Genomic DNA, 14,084 nt, shown 5'->3' with positions numbered 1-14,084 from the left:
TATGCAGACTACGGATGCGCCCTCTTCAAGAATTTCTCGACGCCCGTTGGATGCAGGCGACGGGCACCTTCGAAGACAGGGTCCCCCTCAACGAGGTGTTCCGGCGGGCGATTCAGTGGTGGGGCGTTCGAGCGCACCTCACGGCGGGCAAGGACTTTCAGATGCCGGCGTACCAGGAGACGGTGACGACGGACGCTTCCCTGGAAGGTTGGGGCGCCCACACCGGAGATTTCCACGCAAGAGGCCTCTGGCTCCCGGAGGAGAAGCTCCTGCACATCAACATCCTGGAACTCCGAGCCGTGTTCTGGGCTCTCAAATCGTTCCTCCCGTCGCTCAAGGGCAAGGTGGTGCGGATCTTCACGGACAACACCACGACGATGTTTTACATACGGAAGCAGGGAGGTACCAGATCCCCAGCCCTATCCAAGGAGGCACAGGATCTGTGGCACTGGGCGGTCGCCCAGGGGATGTTCCTGGTTCCCTGCCACCTGGCAGGAGAAAGAAACACCATCGCCGACTCGCTCAGCAGGGAGCTGCGCGCGTGTCACAAGTGGGAGCTGCGCCAGGATCAGGTGGATCAACTCTTCCGACGATGAGGCAAACCCCAAATCGACCTGTTCGCAACAGCGACAAACTCGAAGTGCCAGAGGTTCGCCTGCAAGTTTCCCCAGGCACGAAGCATGGGCGATGCGTTCTCGTTCCCCTGGGACGGCCTATACATGTATGCGTTCCCTCCGTTGCCGTTGCTGCTTCGACTCATCAACCAGCTCAAGAGGTCCTGGTGCAGGATGATCCTCGTCGCAACGGCGTGGCCGAGGCAGATCTGGTTCCCGGACCTTCTGGACTTGTCAACGTCCCCATCCATCAAGCTGTCGGTAGACGCGGATCTTCTTTCTAGAGAAGGAGGCGCCATCTTCCACCACGACCCGGCGTCGCTGAACCTGCAGGCTTGGCTCCTGCAGCGCTAGAGTTTGGAGGGCATACCGGTCGATATACCGGCCGACTGCAGAGAGGTTCTTGCAAAGGCCAGGGCGTCCTCGACTCTCAAATGCTACGGTCACAAGTGGAAGACGTTCTCTATCTGGTGCCGAGCACAGAAGATCAACCCCCTATGGATTACGGCCCCTCAAGTGCTGCCGTACCTGCTATCGCTGACGAAGGCTGGGCTAGCCCATGCCTCCATTAAGATTCATCTGGCGGCGGTCTCCAGATATACCAGAACCACAGGACGGACGTCCCTGTGGTCCCATCGACTGGTGAAAGAGTTTATGAAAGGACTGTTCCGGTCGTTCCCGCCGGTGAAGGCCCCGGCCCCGGCTTGGGAACTTAACGTGGTGCTGACTAGGCTCATGGGGCCCCCATTCGAGCCGATGCACTCCGCACCAATGAAGTTTGTGTCGTGGAAGACTGCATTCCTGGTGGCCATTACCTCCGCACGACGAGTGGGAGAGATCCAGGCCCTATCCTGCAAAGCACCGTACTTGACTTTCCATGCCACGAGGGTGGTGCTTAGGACGCACCCCTCCTTTATGCCCAAGGTGCCGTCGGACTTCCATCTTAACGAGCCCCTGGTGTTACCTGTTTTCTTCCCGTCTCCTTCGTCGCCGGCCGAGAGGACTTTGCACTCGCTGGATGTGGCTAGAGCGCTGAAGTTCTACGTGGACCGCACAAAGAGTTTTTGGAGGACATCACAGCTGTTTGTGAACTTTGGACCTGTGAATCAAGGGAAGGCTCTCTCGAAGTCTTCTATTTTCAGATGGCTTTCCGGCTGCATCATGCACTGCCACCGGTTGGCTAACCGACCGCTGCCAGGCCGTCCGAGAGCCCTATCGACCAGAGTGATCGCTGCTACTACGGCGTTCCTATCTGGTGTGCCCCTGCTGGACATCTGCAGGGCTGCTACGTGGAGGTCGACGCACACCTTCATGAGATTCTACTGCATTGATCGGGATTCCAGGGAGGAGTCCAGGGTCGGCCAAGCAGTGCTGCGCAACCTGTTCGCTTAAGAGATGCTTAATGTTGAGTTGTTGTATTGCTTAATGTTGAGCCTTTGCCACCTCCCGTGGTTGTGCATGTGTATACTGCTATGTATTCTTATATTCATGAGCATGTGAATCCATGCCAGACCCCATGCTGGAGAAGGAACAAGTTACTTACCTGTAACTGTTGTTCTCCAGCATGGGTCTGGCATGGATTCACATGCGAACCCTCCCGCCTACCCCTCTGCGGCTCTTCACTTGGTCATACTGCCACTTCACGTGCTACCAAATCTGAAGATGGCTGCCAGAGGCGGGGCTTAGGGAGATGGCAGTCATTGGCTGTGGTCAGTGTGACGCAGAGATCAGTGATTGGTTACTACTACGAAAGACAGATCAGAAACGAAACTGATACTGATTTTCTCTTTACCGAGGATTCCCAGCCTGACGACGGGGAATATTCATGAGCATGTGAATCCATGCCAGACCCATGCTGGAGAACAACAGTTACAGATAAGTAACTTGTTCCATCTCCTACTCTAGATACCCTCTCACCACTGGATCTTGTATGAGTGTAGCATTTAACCTCCAATAGATCCTTCTAATTTCCTGCGGTTTGAGAGCCCATGAGAGACTTACAGGTGCATAGTCAGAAAAGCTGAACAAACCCTTCTGTACCTTCTCCAAGTTTGCTAGAATTCCCCCCGCTAACCTTAATATGATCAATACGAGAGTAAATTCTATGCACGTGACTAAAATGAAAACCCCTTCAATCCCGGATTTTCATGCCGCCAGGAGTCAGTCATAACTGCTTCGGCTAGTCCCTAGTGGTGCCTGCATACACCCCGCTGGAAACATCCCAATTGGGATCAAAGGTCATATTGAGATTCCGGCAAAAATCATATGCCTCGATGAAAATGCCAAAAACCCATGTAAAATCGCTGCACAGAATTTGTTCTGCCACCAGTTGGGGCTGTACACTGAGGCAATAGATATTAAAGACCCATTGAACCATCCCTCCACAAATAAGTATCCTCCCTCCTTATCCGCATTATATTTAACCTCACAAAATGTAACATTCCTCCTAATCAGTTTGTCCACCCCCTTATTATTCTTCTTGGCTGATGCAAAAAATGGATACGGAAAGTATTTGGACTTCAATCACCCACTATCCTTCCTTAACAGGTGTCGCCTGGAGGCATGCAACATCCACCTGTTCCCTCCTTTGCTCAGAAAGTAGCTTACATCTCTTCTGCTGAGAATTAAGTCCTCTCACAGAGGACAGAGTCTTGAATGGCCATCCCCAAAGTTATCTGCCTCAGCAGCTACATAACTGAACCTCCCCTCCACCAAAATGCATCGCCCCTCATCCCTGCTGCTGTGTACCGCTGACGCCCACCCCTTCCCGGGACTCCAAAAAGGAACCACTGTGAATGAACAATGTTGACCCTCCCCCAAACACCTAACAAACTCACCCAGCCCCCCATGAACTCTTGTCCACCCTCCACTTTACAATCAGGCGCATAGTAAATATACATGCCACCCATCTCCGATCAGACCTGAGGCCCAGTCAAGTTGATCAATACCCTCCCCTTTGCCACCCTGGGGAGCAACCACCCCACACTGACCAAAGGTCATGTCTGCTGCTGCTGTTGCTCCAGGTCCTTCTCAGGGCCCCTGGTCCCTACTGGGCCTCCTTTGCCCTGAAGCTCTGGACCACAGTCTACTACCCGAGTCCCTGGATTCTTCAGGCCATTGTATCCCCAGTATGTGAGCTGCTTCTTCTGGGGACATGCACCTCGTCTCCTTTCTATTTCAGCTGAACACCAGGCCAAAAGGAAATGTCCACCTATACAGCACAGCCTCCTTTTGCTGCTTCTCAGTGATCCGACGAGAAACTTGGCGCTTTTGCAATGTCAACAGTGCAACGTCTTGGAAAATCAAAAGTGATTGTTCTTGAAAGAAAATGGGACTGAATCCCTTAGAAGCCTGCAGGATCTCTTCTTTGGTAGGAAAAATGGATGGAACATCATGATGATATCTATGGGCTGGGATCTCGCCCCCCGATGCAGAGGACCCGCTCTGTGGACCCTATCCAATACAATTCCTTGTTTTGCTATTTCTGGAAATGCCAAGGAGATTACCTGCTGTGCCCATTTTCAGAGCTTCTTTCCTTCTGTGCCCTCCTTGGGCCCTCTAATTCGCAGATTATCACGACAATGCCTGTTTGCCAGGTCTTCATTCGTTGATACCAACATAGCCATGTTCTGTTTGGCATTTGTAAGTTTTCCTCTTTTAGTGTCTGTAGTCATTCCCTCGAATCATTCTTAGTCAAGCCCTGAGATGTTCCTGCTGGGTTCTTCTCAACGGCTGCAGTGTCTGCTGACCCTTCCTCCCCTTGTGGCCCTTCGCTCCATTGATGCTTGCTGCTGTCGAGACAAGGAGTACAAAGAGCTAGAGTCTTGCTTCTTAATGCCGGTTTACCTCTCGGCATCCGCCCGACCGTATCAGACTCAGAGCCATAACCCTTAGCCAACAGAGGCTTCCCTTCTAGGAGTGCTTGAATGCTCTTTCGTGAATACTCTTTGCCCCCTCTGCTCCCGCCACCAGGACCCCAGACACCGCCACTCGGCGTCTTGGCTGGGGGGACTACACCACAATCTTCTGCCTTCTTTCTCCCTTTAGGTGGGATGCTGTGCTCAATACCCCCCTTTGAGGCGCACCTGCAGTCCATGCAGTCCTGTGCTTCGTCGCCTCCACTTCTAGCCCTCTTCCAATTCTACTCAATGCGTGGACGGGCCTGTTGGCTTTCTAACTCCATACCGGGATGCTCTTTGACACAGAGAACCCCAACAGGGACTACCAATAATGCCTCCACTGTAATGGTATGTCCAAAATGAGTGTCTTTGATCACCCGGCACCAGTTCACCAGGACGCGGCTCTAGCCAGTCTCTCCCCACTGCCACTGTCCTCCAGTGCCCTCGCTCCCCGAACGCTGGGCATGCAGTACTGGAAAAAGAATCACGATGGATACACTGCTTGGACACGTACAATCGAGGCCTTAATGAACAATGTATTCCCTTAACATATTAACCTCTGCGGTACAGCAGCCATAAGTGCTATGGATCCATGTAATACAATATGGTGTGCTCAGGCATGGGACCAACCACATTTGAACTGTCTACATCACTTGCTGAGCCATCAGTAGCATTCCTAGGATGACATACAGTGGGTAGTCATTCAGCTACCCCCTGATAGGGCTTGCTTACCTATTATCCCATACTTGCAGCACCCTTCCATTCCTGTGCTCGCTCATGCACCCCACAGACCTATATCTGGGCCTCCTCCTGGGGCCATTGTTTCTTTATGGCCCTTGTGCGCATACAATCACACGCCGGCAAAGCGTGAGACGGCCCACTGCACTAAGGATCACGATCGAAGGATCCTCGCCTGTCCTGTGCCTGTCCTAGCCGCCTACGCCGCTAGCCAGAATCCCTGGCTGATTACACCCGACATTATTCATGTATCAAAGGTAATCATATTCATCCCTGTACACCCACTCTCCTTCCTGTTTCCCTGGTTTACCAAGCTGCCTAACTACTCAGTCACTGAGCCCACCTGTTGCGGGCAGCAACTCTAGAACGATTGATCTCCAGTCTACATGCTATACTACTGAGTGACCTATGTCTTGACTGCCTTGTACGGACACCATGCCACATGCCTCCAGATACCTTACAAAGAATGCAGCCACATGACTCTGATCACCCCATGGCTGGCATGGGTCCGAACTAACGCTCATTAAGCCCTAGCCGACTCTGCACCTATTCTGTGTATTTTAGTCAACTCGATTCTGCCTATCCCTAGGAACACTGTTATTTGTGCAGTTTAGCCTAGTCGGTTTTGTGTCTACTCTGTGTATTTTAGCCAATTTGAATCTGCCCATCCTATTAACTTGTGCATTCTAGCTTAGTCGATTTTATGCCTCTTCTGTGTATTTTAGCCAAGTCGAATTTGCCCAACCTTAGGAATACCGTGCTAACTGATCATGCTTATTTGTGCATTCTAGCCTAGTTGATCTCTGCCTACTCTGTGTATTCTAGCCAAGCCGAATCTACCTTTCGGCGATTGTCCAGCTAAATTACACTTCGGTCCCAGCGCCCCTGGCGCTAGTCATCACTCTCTCTGATAGCGTTACAGGAAAATGGTAACCTTAGTATTACTGTTACGCACCCTGATGCCTATCAGTTACCTACTAGCACCACTCTCAAATCTTAGCCCACCTATACCAACAAACACGGTAACAAACCTTGTCACTATGAGCCAACCTCCACATAACAGGGTTTGCAATACAGCACCCTATGCCTCTTCACCATGTGACACTACTAAGAGAAATGTGCGTCTCTGTGCTAGACTACCTAAATTATATGAACCACTAAGAAGATCCCTCCCAACTAAATTAAGGTTTAATTTAACCTTAAAATTAAATTGTCTCCGCCACTATCTACACGGGCACAAATATCCCGCAGAAAAACAACCACAAGTGTAAGTTGTGTGCTAATAACGCTGACAAATCTACCCCTGTCAAGGCATCTACCGAGACCCCGCCCCCCTCAAAGAGGCCCTTCTCAATGTAAGATTGCTTGTTGCACATGCCACCGACATTGCCAACCTAATTAGAGAGGGTAAGCTTGACTTCCTAGCCATTACGGAAACATGGCTCCATAGTGCAGCAGGACCTGCTCTCATGCTAGCGATCCCTGATGGCTATACTATAGCCAGACAAGACCGTGACAGTACCCGAGGAGGTGGCATTGCCATCATCTCTAGAACATCTCTATGCCTACGACCAGCCCCTGCCCACTATAGCCACAACAATTAAGGCACTAGGTCTTTCCCAAAAAGTTAATAAACCTACCCATCAAAAAGGTAGAATACTGGACTGGATAGCGGATTGCAATTTCACAGTCACCATTTCTTCCATCCTACCGCTCTCCTGGAGAGACCACTCACTGGTGTCCTTCGACCGATCAACTACAAGATTTACCCCACAGGTGCTCCCAGTAGCGCCACCCTGTCTAACTAGAAATAAAAAAAGCATCACAGTAGAGAAAATTATCTCTGCTATCCTTCCCACCCTCGACTCTCTGCCAGAAAATCTTGACCCTTGTACCCTAGTTCAAGAATTTAACAAGATCATGCTCTCCACCATGGACAGAGTTGCCCCCTCAAACTCAGGCCTATTAAACCTATGGCCCACCTAAATAAATGGTCAACTTAAAGACCTTCGCACATGAAATAGTGAAACCAAATGGAGACTCTGCCCTTCTAGTGAAAATAAGACTAAATTATCCTCACTGTCCTCACTCTATAAGAAAGAAGTCTGCCAGGCCAAACGCAAATCGTACGATGAGCGTATTGCCAATTCTAATTCCAATATGAAAGAACTCTTCTCCATACTTAAAGAACTTGAGTCCCCAATAGTTACATCCGACATCTGTACCAAGGACAAATCTTGGTGCTCAGACATCCAACAAGCACTAGCCACTAAAATTTTCACTCTGCAAAATAAGATTCAGCAAAAAAAAAGAAGTGCTGAACCTACAGCACTCGTCGAATAGTCCTGTAACCAATGTCCCATCACAGGCCCATAATAATACGTTCAATTTCTCCAAAATGTCTACCCTGGAAGTTGAAAAAATGATCCCGTCACTGAAGCCATCTAATTGCAAAGGTCACATCTGCCCAGCCCAACTAATAAAAGATGCTGCCAGAGAACTATCCCCATTCATTACCAAACTGACCAACGCCTCTTTTGCCACAGGCACCATCCCTGCCAACCTCAAACAGTCCTGGGTGCTACTGCTCCTCAAGAAACAAACTTTAGCCCCACTTATCCCCATAAATTACCGACCCATCACCACGGTTCCATTCTTACTTAAAATTCTAGATAAAGCCGCATATATTCAAATTCAAAAACACCTTGAACAGTTTAAACTCCTTGGTAACAGACAATCTGGCTTCCGTCCGCTACACGGAACAGAAACAGCCCTTACTGATTTAAAGACCCAAATTGACAAGGTGAGGGACAAAGGGAAGTCATTACTTCTGCTCCTTGTTGATCTTTCAGCCGAGTTTGATCTGGTAAACCACAATGTCCTCTGCCGACACCTCGACACTGCTGCCCAATTCTCCCCGGAAGCTATCAAATGGATTAGGTCCTTCCTTAGCGAGAGAACAATAAGAGTCTTTTCTCCCTCGGCAGCGGCTGTCCCTACCCCCATTCTTTGCGGGGTCCCTCAAGGATCTTGCGTCTCACCAACTCTACACAACATCTTTACCAAACCCTTGTTCGATGGTCTGGACAATATGGGTGTCACCTACACTAACTACGCAGATGACACCCAGATTCTCCTCCCGCTTTCTGGGGATCACAGCAAAGACACTGGGTTGGTGAACAAAGTATATCTTATCATCCAAGCATGGATGGCCACCCACGGCCTTTGCTTGAACGATAAGACTGAGTTGATAATTCTGGGTTCACAAGCCAATATCAAAAAACTAGGGCAGGAATTCTCCTCTTTCAACATTGATGGGAATACCATTAAAGTCTCCAAGGAGGTAAAAACCCTTGGCTTTTACTTAGACTCTACACTGTCTTTTGATAAACAGATCAAATCACTGACCTCCTGCACGGCCTACACGTGTAAGCTTCTTAGAGCGGGAAAGCCATTCCTCTCTGACGAGAGCTGCTTGATCCTGGCTAGAGCACTAATACTCTCCAGAATCGACTACTGCAATGCTCTTTACAGTGGCGCTAATAAAATAACTCTCCACAGGCTCCAAACACTACAAAATAATGCCTTAAGAGCAGCCCCAGGCATAAATAAAAGAACCCACATTTCCCCCCTTAGACACCACCATAAATGGTTATCCACAGATACCAAAATACAGCTGAAGCTGTTATCTTTGACCCACAAAGCTCTCAACGTGGCACCCACGTATCTGATTGCCAAACTCCAGAGAAGAATCACTCATAGACCTACTAGAAATGGCAATGCTAATTGTCTGACCATACCCAAATACAAGCTTACAACCATTAGTGGCAATAGCTTCCCTGTAAAGGCAGACAAATGTTGGAACTCACTGCCTCATGATTTGAGAGCTGCCCAACCCTACTCTCATTTCAGAAAAAATGTTATAAAACATATTATCGCTACAGATCCTTAGCTGTGACCTGTAAGACTATGCCTGCTTCTAGGGCCCAACCTAGAGCCTTAGTGATGCACGGAGGTGATGCAACCTTTGTTTGTAACTATGTAAGCCTTGCATCTTCATTCTGCTGCACCCTCTTACCTTCGGGTTTGGTGCGCATAACAAATAAATAAACAAACAAATATATTCTGTAGCCTTTATCATTCAGGCATATACTTAAGAATAAAGAATTCTTTTGACATTACCAGTCCATCTGCCCTGAGGCGGGCCGGACATTCACCGCAGCGTCTCGCTCTCATGACAACGGTGCACATTCCACGTGCCCCGTGGGTAGGACCATTATTTACTTGGCAGCTGCATCTGACCACGGCGGCCACTGGGACTACCACCATCAGTTTACACATGGTTCAGGCCCTAAAGAGCCCTCATAAACTTGTGCCCGCTAAGACCATACCCTGGCCCTAGCAGCTTGCGATATCGAGGCGGGCCCTAAACTCCTCAGCGTCAGTTCCCATGCCAATGAAACGTACGGTACGTCAGGATGTACTACCAATCACCTGATGGTTGCACACCACGGCCTTAGTTACATAGACGAACGCCAACATCACATAGGCCTCCTGGACAGAAACAAGCATTGAACAAGCTTGCACCCACTACATAGGACCCGCCAATCTGCACTTACAGAAGGTAAGATATTCCTGGGCACAATTTCCTGCTTCCCCTCCTCCTGCCTGTACTGTTTTTGCCACAGAAGTTACCCGGGCTATCCTTGGGCTTGTGCCACCTAGTTAGCACGTTCCTTGCCACCCTCGCCCCCGTATGAGTTGCACTCCAATGCTTAGCTCTGCGATTCTCTGAGCATCTGGCACAGACACTGCATTTGCTCTGTCTTTTACAGATTATTTGAGGGAGCCACTGTCAACTGGCGAGCAGGTCGCAAGTACGGCACCCCACCTGTGGTTGAACTCCATTGACTTTACAGGAGCCGACCATCACTCCAAAACTTGAAGCTGACCCTGGTGTAATAGAGCCCCCTCCTCTATCCAGATCGAGCTATGGATTTTTGACCTGCGGCTAACCTGACCCACAGGTGTCAGAGGCCACCTCCTACAATAATGTTGTTGGTATTGCTGCTCCTTATACTCCGACCAACCAACCAATGTATATATATGGACCTCACAGGGTCCTCAGAATTGAGCCCAGATGAAGGCGGTTCATATTACAACCCACTGCCGAAAATGTGCTGCCATCGGAATACCCACTTCAGGAACCACAGGCTTTTGCCCTTTTACGAAAATAGGTTTCGGATGCCACGTCTGCAGACAACCGACCCCATGAACCCATATTTCTAGCTAAAATAGTACGCTAAAATCGAAACTCGCATTGACTTTAATGTTTTGTGCATTGAATTATCACATTGGGCTTCATTACAAGTTTGACAGTCTGGAAACAACGGTGCCGGTAAGCTTACTGGCACCGTTGTTTACGGACAGGCAAACTACGAGTCTGCTGGCGGGTGCCGTTTCGCCAGCAGACTTTGATGGAAGCACCGGCACTGTTGCGCACAGTGCTGGTGCTTCCATCCTCCCCATTCCCATTAAGTCCAATGGGACTGAATGGGAATGGGGAGTAACATTTTCTGGCGCCTGGCTTCACGTGCCACCAGGGCTGTAATGCCCCGGTGATTCCCTACAGCCAAGCGCCGGAAAAAACACAACTCGGGTGGCAGCCTGCCGTTTTTACCAGCACGGCTACCGCTAGGGTTGTAATGAGGCCCATTGACTTTAATGATTTGTGTTTTCTATTACTGATTCAATCTTTCCTATATATTTTTTCTTTCCTCTGTTCCTCAGCCCTATATTCACTTCAGGGTTTTCTTTACTCACTACCTAGAATTCCTATTTTTTACTTGAGTTATTTCAAAACCCACTGTCTGGAATTCCTCGGGCGAGAATTTTGTGTTGTTTTCACTTGTATTGGTTTTGCCCTCCTCAGAGACTGAAATTAATTTGAGCTATTTTGTACTATACATTGTTCACTAATTTGCCTTTAATCAAGTGCATATGTATTTATTTACTTTCTCTGTTATAATTCGAACACACCCATTTTATTTTTACCCCATCTATGTGTGTATTCTGTTAATCTCATGTTTGTCCTTCAATAAAAACATTCTTACCCATTTGTCTTCTAGACTTAGTGGTCCATATAAGAGCCAATGCCTAGAATTCATGGGACATCAATGGGCCAAGAGAAGTATCCCAATACTCTTCACTAATTGCCCTAATTTGAGTACTTTTCATCAACTATACTGTATATGTACATGGTTGCTACAAGAGCGGCTAAAGCGGACCAACAATGTTAGGATTACTAAATCAAGCAACCCATTTGTTCATTACAGATTAAACTCAGAATCTGTTTTGAAGTTCTATATTCCATTGGTAGACCCCTTTTTGTTGATGATTATGCAGTGCTCCTCTGTCAGCGGTGCCTCACCCCCTGTGGTCTGCAGAAGCTCAGCGCTCTGTGTCTCCTGCTGCTGGGTTACCCCCGGCCCACCCTGCTTGCTCAGGCGATGTGTGATCTGCTGGAGTAAGACCACAGTAGCACTCCACGGACCCCTTCGACCAGAACAAATTTGGCTTCGGCCCGGCTCCTCCTCTCACTGCTCTTGCTCCTCACGGCAGGTCCCGGTTGTGCATGGGATCCAACTTCTCCTGTCCTCCCGTTGGAGCCGCTGTGCCACCACTGCATGCTGGCCGGGCGCAAGCACCGCAGCCCCGGTCCTGCGCTTTCCTTGGCTCCAGGCAAGTCTCCCCCACAGCGCTCCATTCCGGAACAGTGGCTCGCTGCTGGAGTAGCCACCTCCATCCTCGTATGCGCCACTGCTCATGCCATCACAGGGGGGCGCCGGGGCACCACGGGCGCTCGACATGCTGCGCTCAGGCTGTTGCCCCCCAGGGTTTGAGGAGCCGCCAATTCAAGCGACCATGTTTGTCTCTGTTGTCCACGCTTCCCTGATTATATTGAAAGGAGGCAATGATTAGATGTTCAGACATTTTGTTACAAACTGTTCAGTGAGGTTAGAGCCATTTGGCAATGGTGAAATGGTTGATGGGTTGCATTTGCTGGTTGATTTTGATTTTGTATTTTTTTCACAATTACAATGTAGGGCCCTTAGTATCTGCAACTATTTAATTCAAAATCTTAAGCAAAAGCTAATTAAATGTTTGTTATAAAATAACCTAATAAATGGCTATCTCTTTTTAATAGGTTTGAGAGAAATGATTGAAAATCTGCATTGTGCCCGAGATATGCAGATGATGAGAATACGGAAGAAACAAAGACAATTAATCCGCCCACAGCCAGGCAGTCTGTATATGACAAAAACATCTACTCAAGACAGAATCCCTTTTAAAACAGCAGTGGAAGGGAAATGTCTCTTTGCATATTCGTATGAGCAGGTAACATTCATGATAATTACATGATGCTGAGATCATTCTTTATCCTATTGATAACTCTTATTTGCTTTAGTTACACATTTAGCTCTGTGTCTGTGTATGGGTGTGTGGTGCAAACTATTATTTTTTTTCGAAGTTGAAAGCAAGGCGCTGACGGGGCATTCCCATAATATTAGCCCTACTGTGAAGTATACAGTGACCATTATCCTTCACTCATCGAGGTCCTCAGATTGTTTTTTTTTTCTGCCTTTGTGTTGGTCGCTCTTCAGTTTTTTTATAGTTGTATATTGTTATGCTTCAGATTGAGCAATAGTGAATATTGTTAATATTACTACATCGACACTGAAGATCGCTCGATGGAGCATTTATGCATGCCACAATTCTCTTAAGCGGGCTTCGTGACTTAGAGGGGTCCGCGGTCGACTGTAAACAACGTCTCCAGGCCTTCTGCCTTCTCCGACATTACAATAGGGAGAGTGGGAGGAAAAAACATTAAACTAGTTTTACTATTGTAGAATGTGTCTATATGTTTGTCTTCCAGCTTCGACAATGGACAACACTCCAGTTAAATTGTCCTGGTACTGTAAAAATAAGAGATGTACAGAGAGTGGGAAATTGCCTCCCTCTAGATATTCAGGAGTAGAGGTGTTGTGCTTGCAAGCTTTTTAAAACAAAAACATTCAAGGATCGAAAATCGAAGAGTTGGGCGGCCTACACAATGCAGGCTGAGGCATCCGTCGAGCTTTCTGCACTTGCGGAAACCATTACAGTCGAAGGGCAGTCCAGGTTTTGAAAGCAAGCTGAGGAGACAGTTGTTACGGAATCAACCGATTCCTGTAAACCAGTCCCCAGCTCGGAAAAGCAGATGTCGGGACCAGCTATGGGTGGAACCCCTTGCGACAAAAGGCCAAAACACATCACACGAGGGGTAATTGGGATCAGCGACATATCTTGGCACGAGAATGATACACATTGACTGCACAAACACTCCATGCCCGCACCAAAGCAGAAAGCAGAAACAAAAGCGCTCAGCTTCACCTGCATCACACTCATCCCATGTTTCCAAGTCCTCTCAACCACCAAACTATCTCTTTATGTGCAGACTACAAAAATTAGACAACAATCAACACTGCACCACAAAGATATAATGCACTCTATCAGATGCTTTGAAGAAAAACTGGTCTTTTTCCACTAGAATCTCCTTCCACCTCATGGACAAAGGATAGATTTGAAAAGACAAATAATATATCCACCTTCATGGATTTCTTAGTAAAACGCCCCATTAAGAGGAAGTGTTTTGTTACAGAAGACCTTTCACCTCCTAAAAGTCTAAAAAGACCCTAACATCAATATATGAGAACCCTGTTGAGGGTGAGGAATCTACCGATGAGGAGGAAAGCATATTTGAGGAACATCCTGTTACGCATCGCGACTACCC

At 48.3% G+C, this 14,084-nt stretch overlaps 1 protein-coding gene across 3 annotated transcripts in view; it reads left to right on the top strand.

The window, feature by feature from the left end:
- The window catches only part of BRCA2 (BRCA2 DNA repair associated), a 2,020,919-nt gene that overhangs the window by 925,702 nt on the left and 1,081,133 nt on the right, over positions 1–14,084 (top strand). For all 3 annotated transcript variants that reach the window (XM_069639263.1, XM_069639261.1, XM_069639262.1), the window contains one exon: positions 12,459–12,649. In XM_069639263.1, the coding sequence (XP_069495364.1) occupies positions 12,459–12,649 (191 nt within the window). The remainder of the gene's footprint in view (positions 1–12,458; positions 12,650–14,084) is intronic.

Source organism: Ambystoma mexicanum, chromosome 7q (assembly GCF_040938575.1).
Source record: "Ambystoma mexicanum isolate Mex_15411 chromosome 7q, UKY_AmexF1_1, whole genome shotgun sequence".
NCBI classification, from domain to species: Eukaryota; Metazoa; Chordata; class Amphibia; order Caudata; family Ambystomatidae; genus Ambystoma; species Ambystoma mexicanum.
Note: the sequence above shows the minus strand (reverse complement) of the source record. Positions and strands in the feature narration are given on the sequence as shown.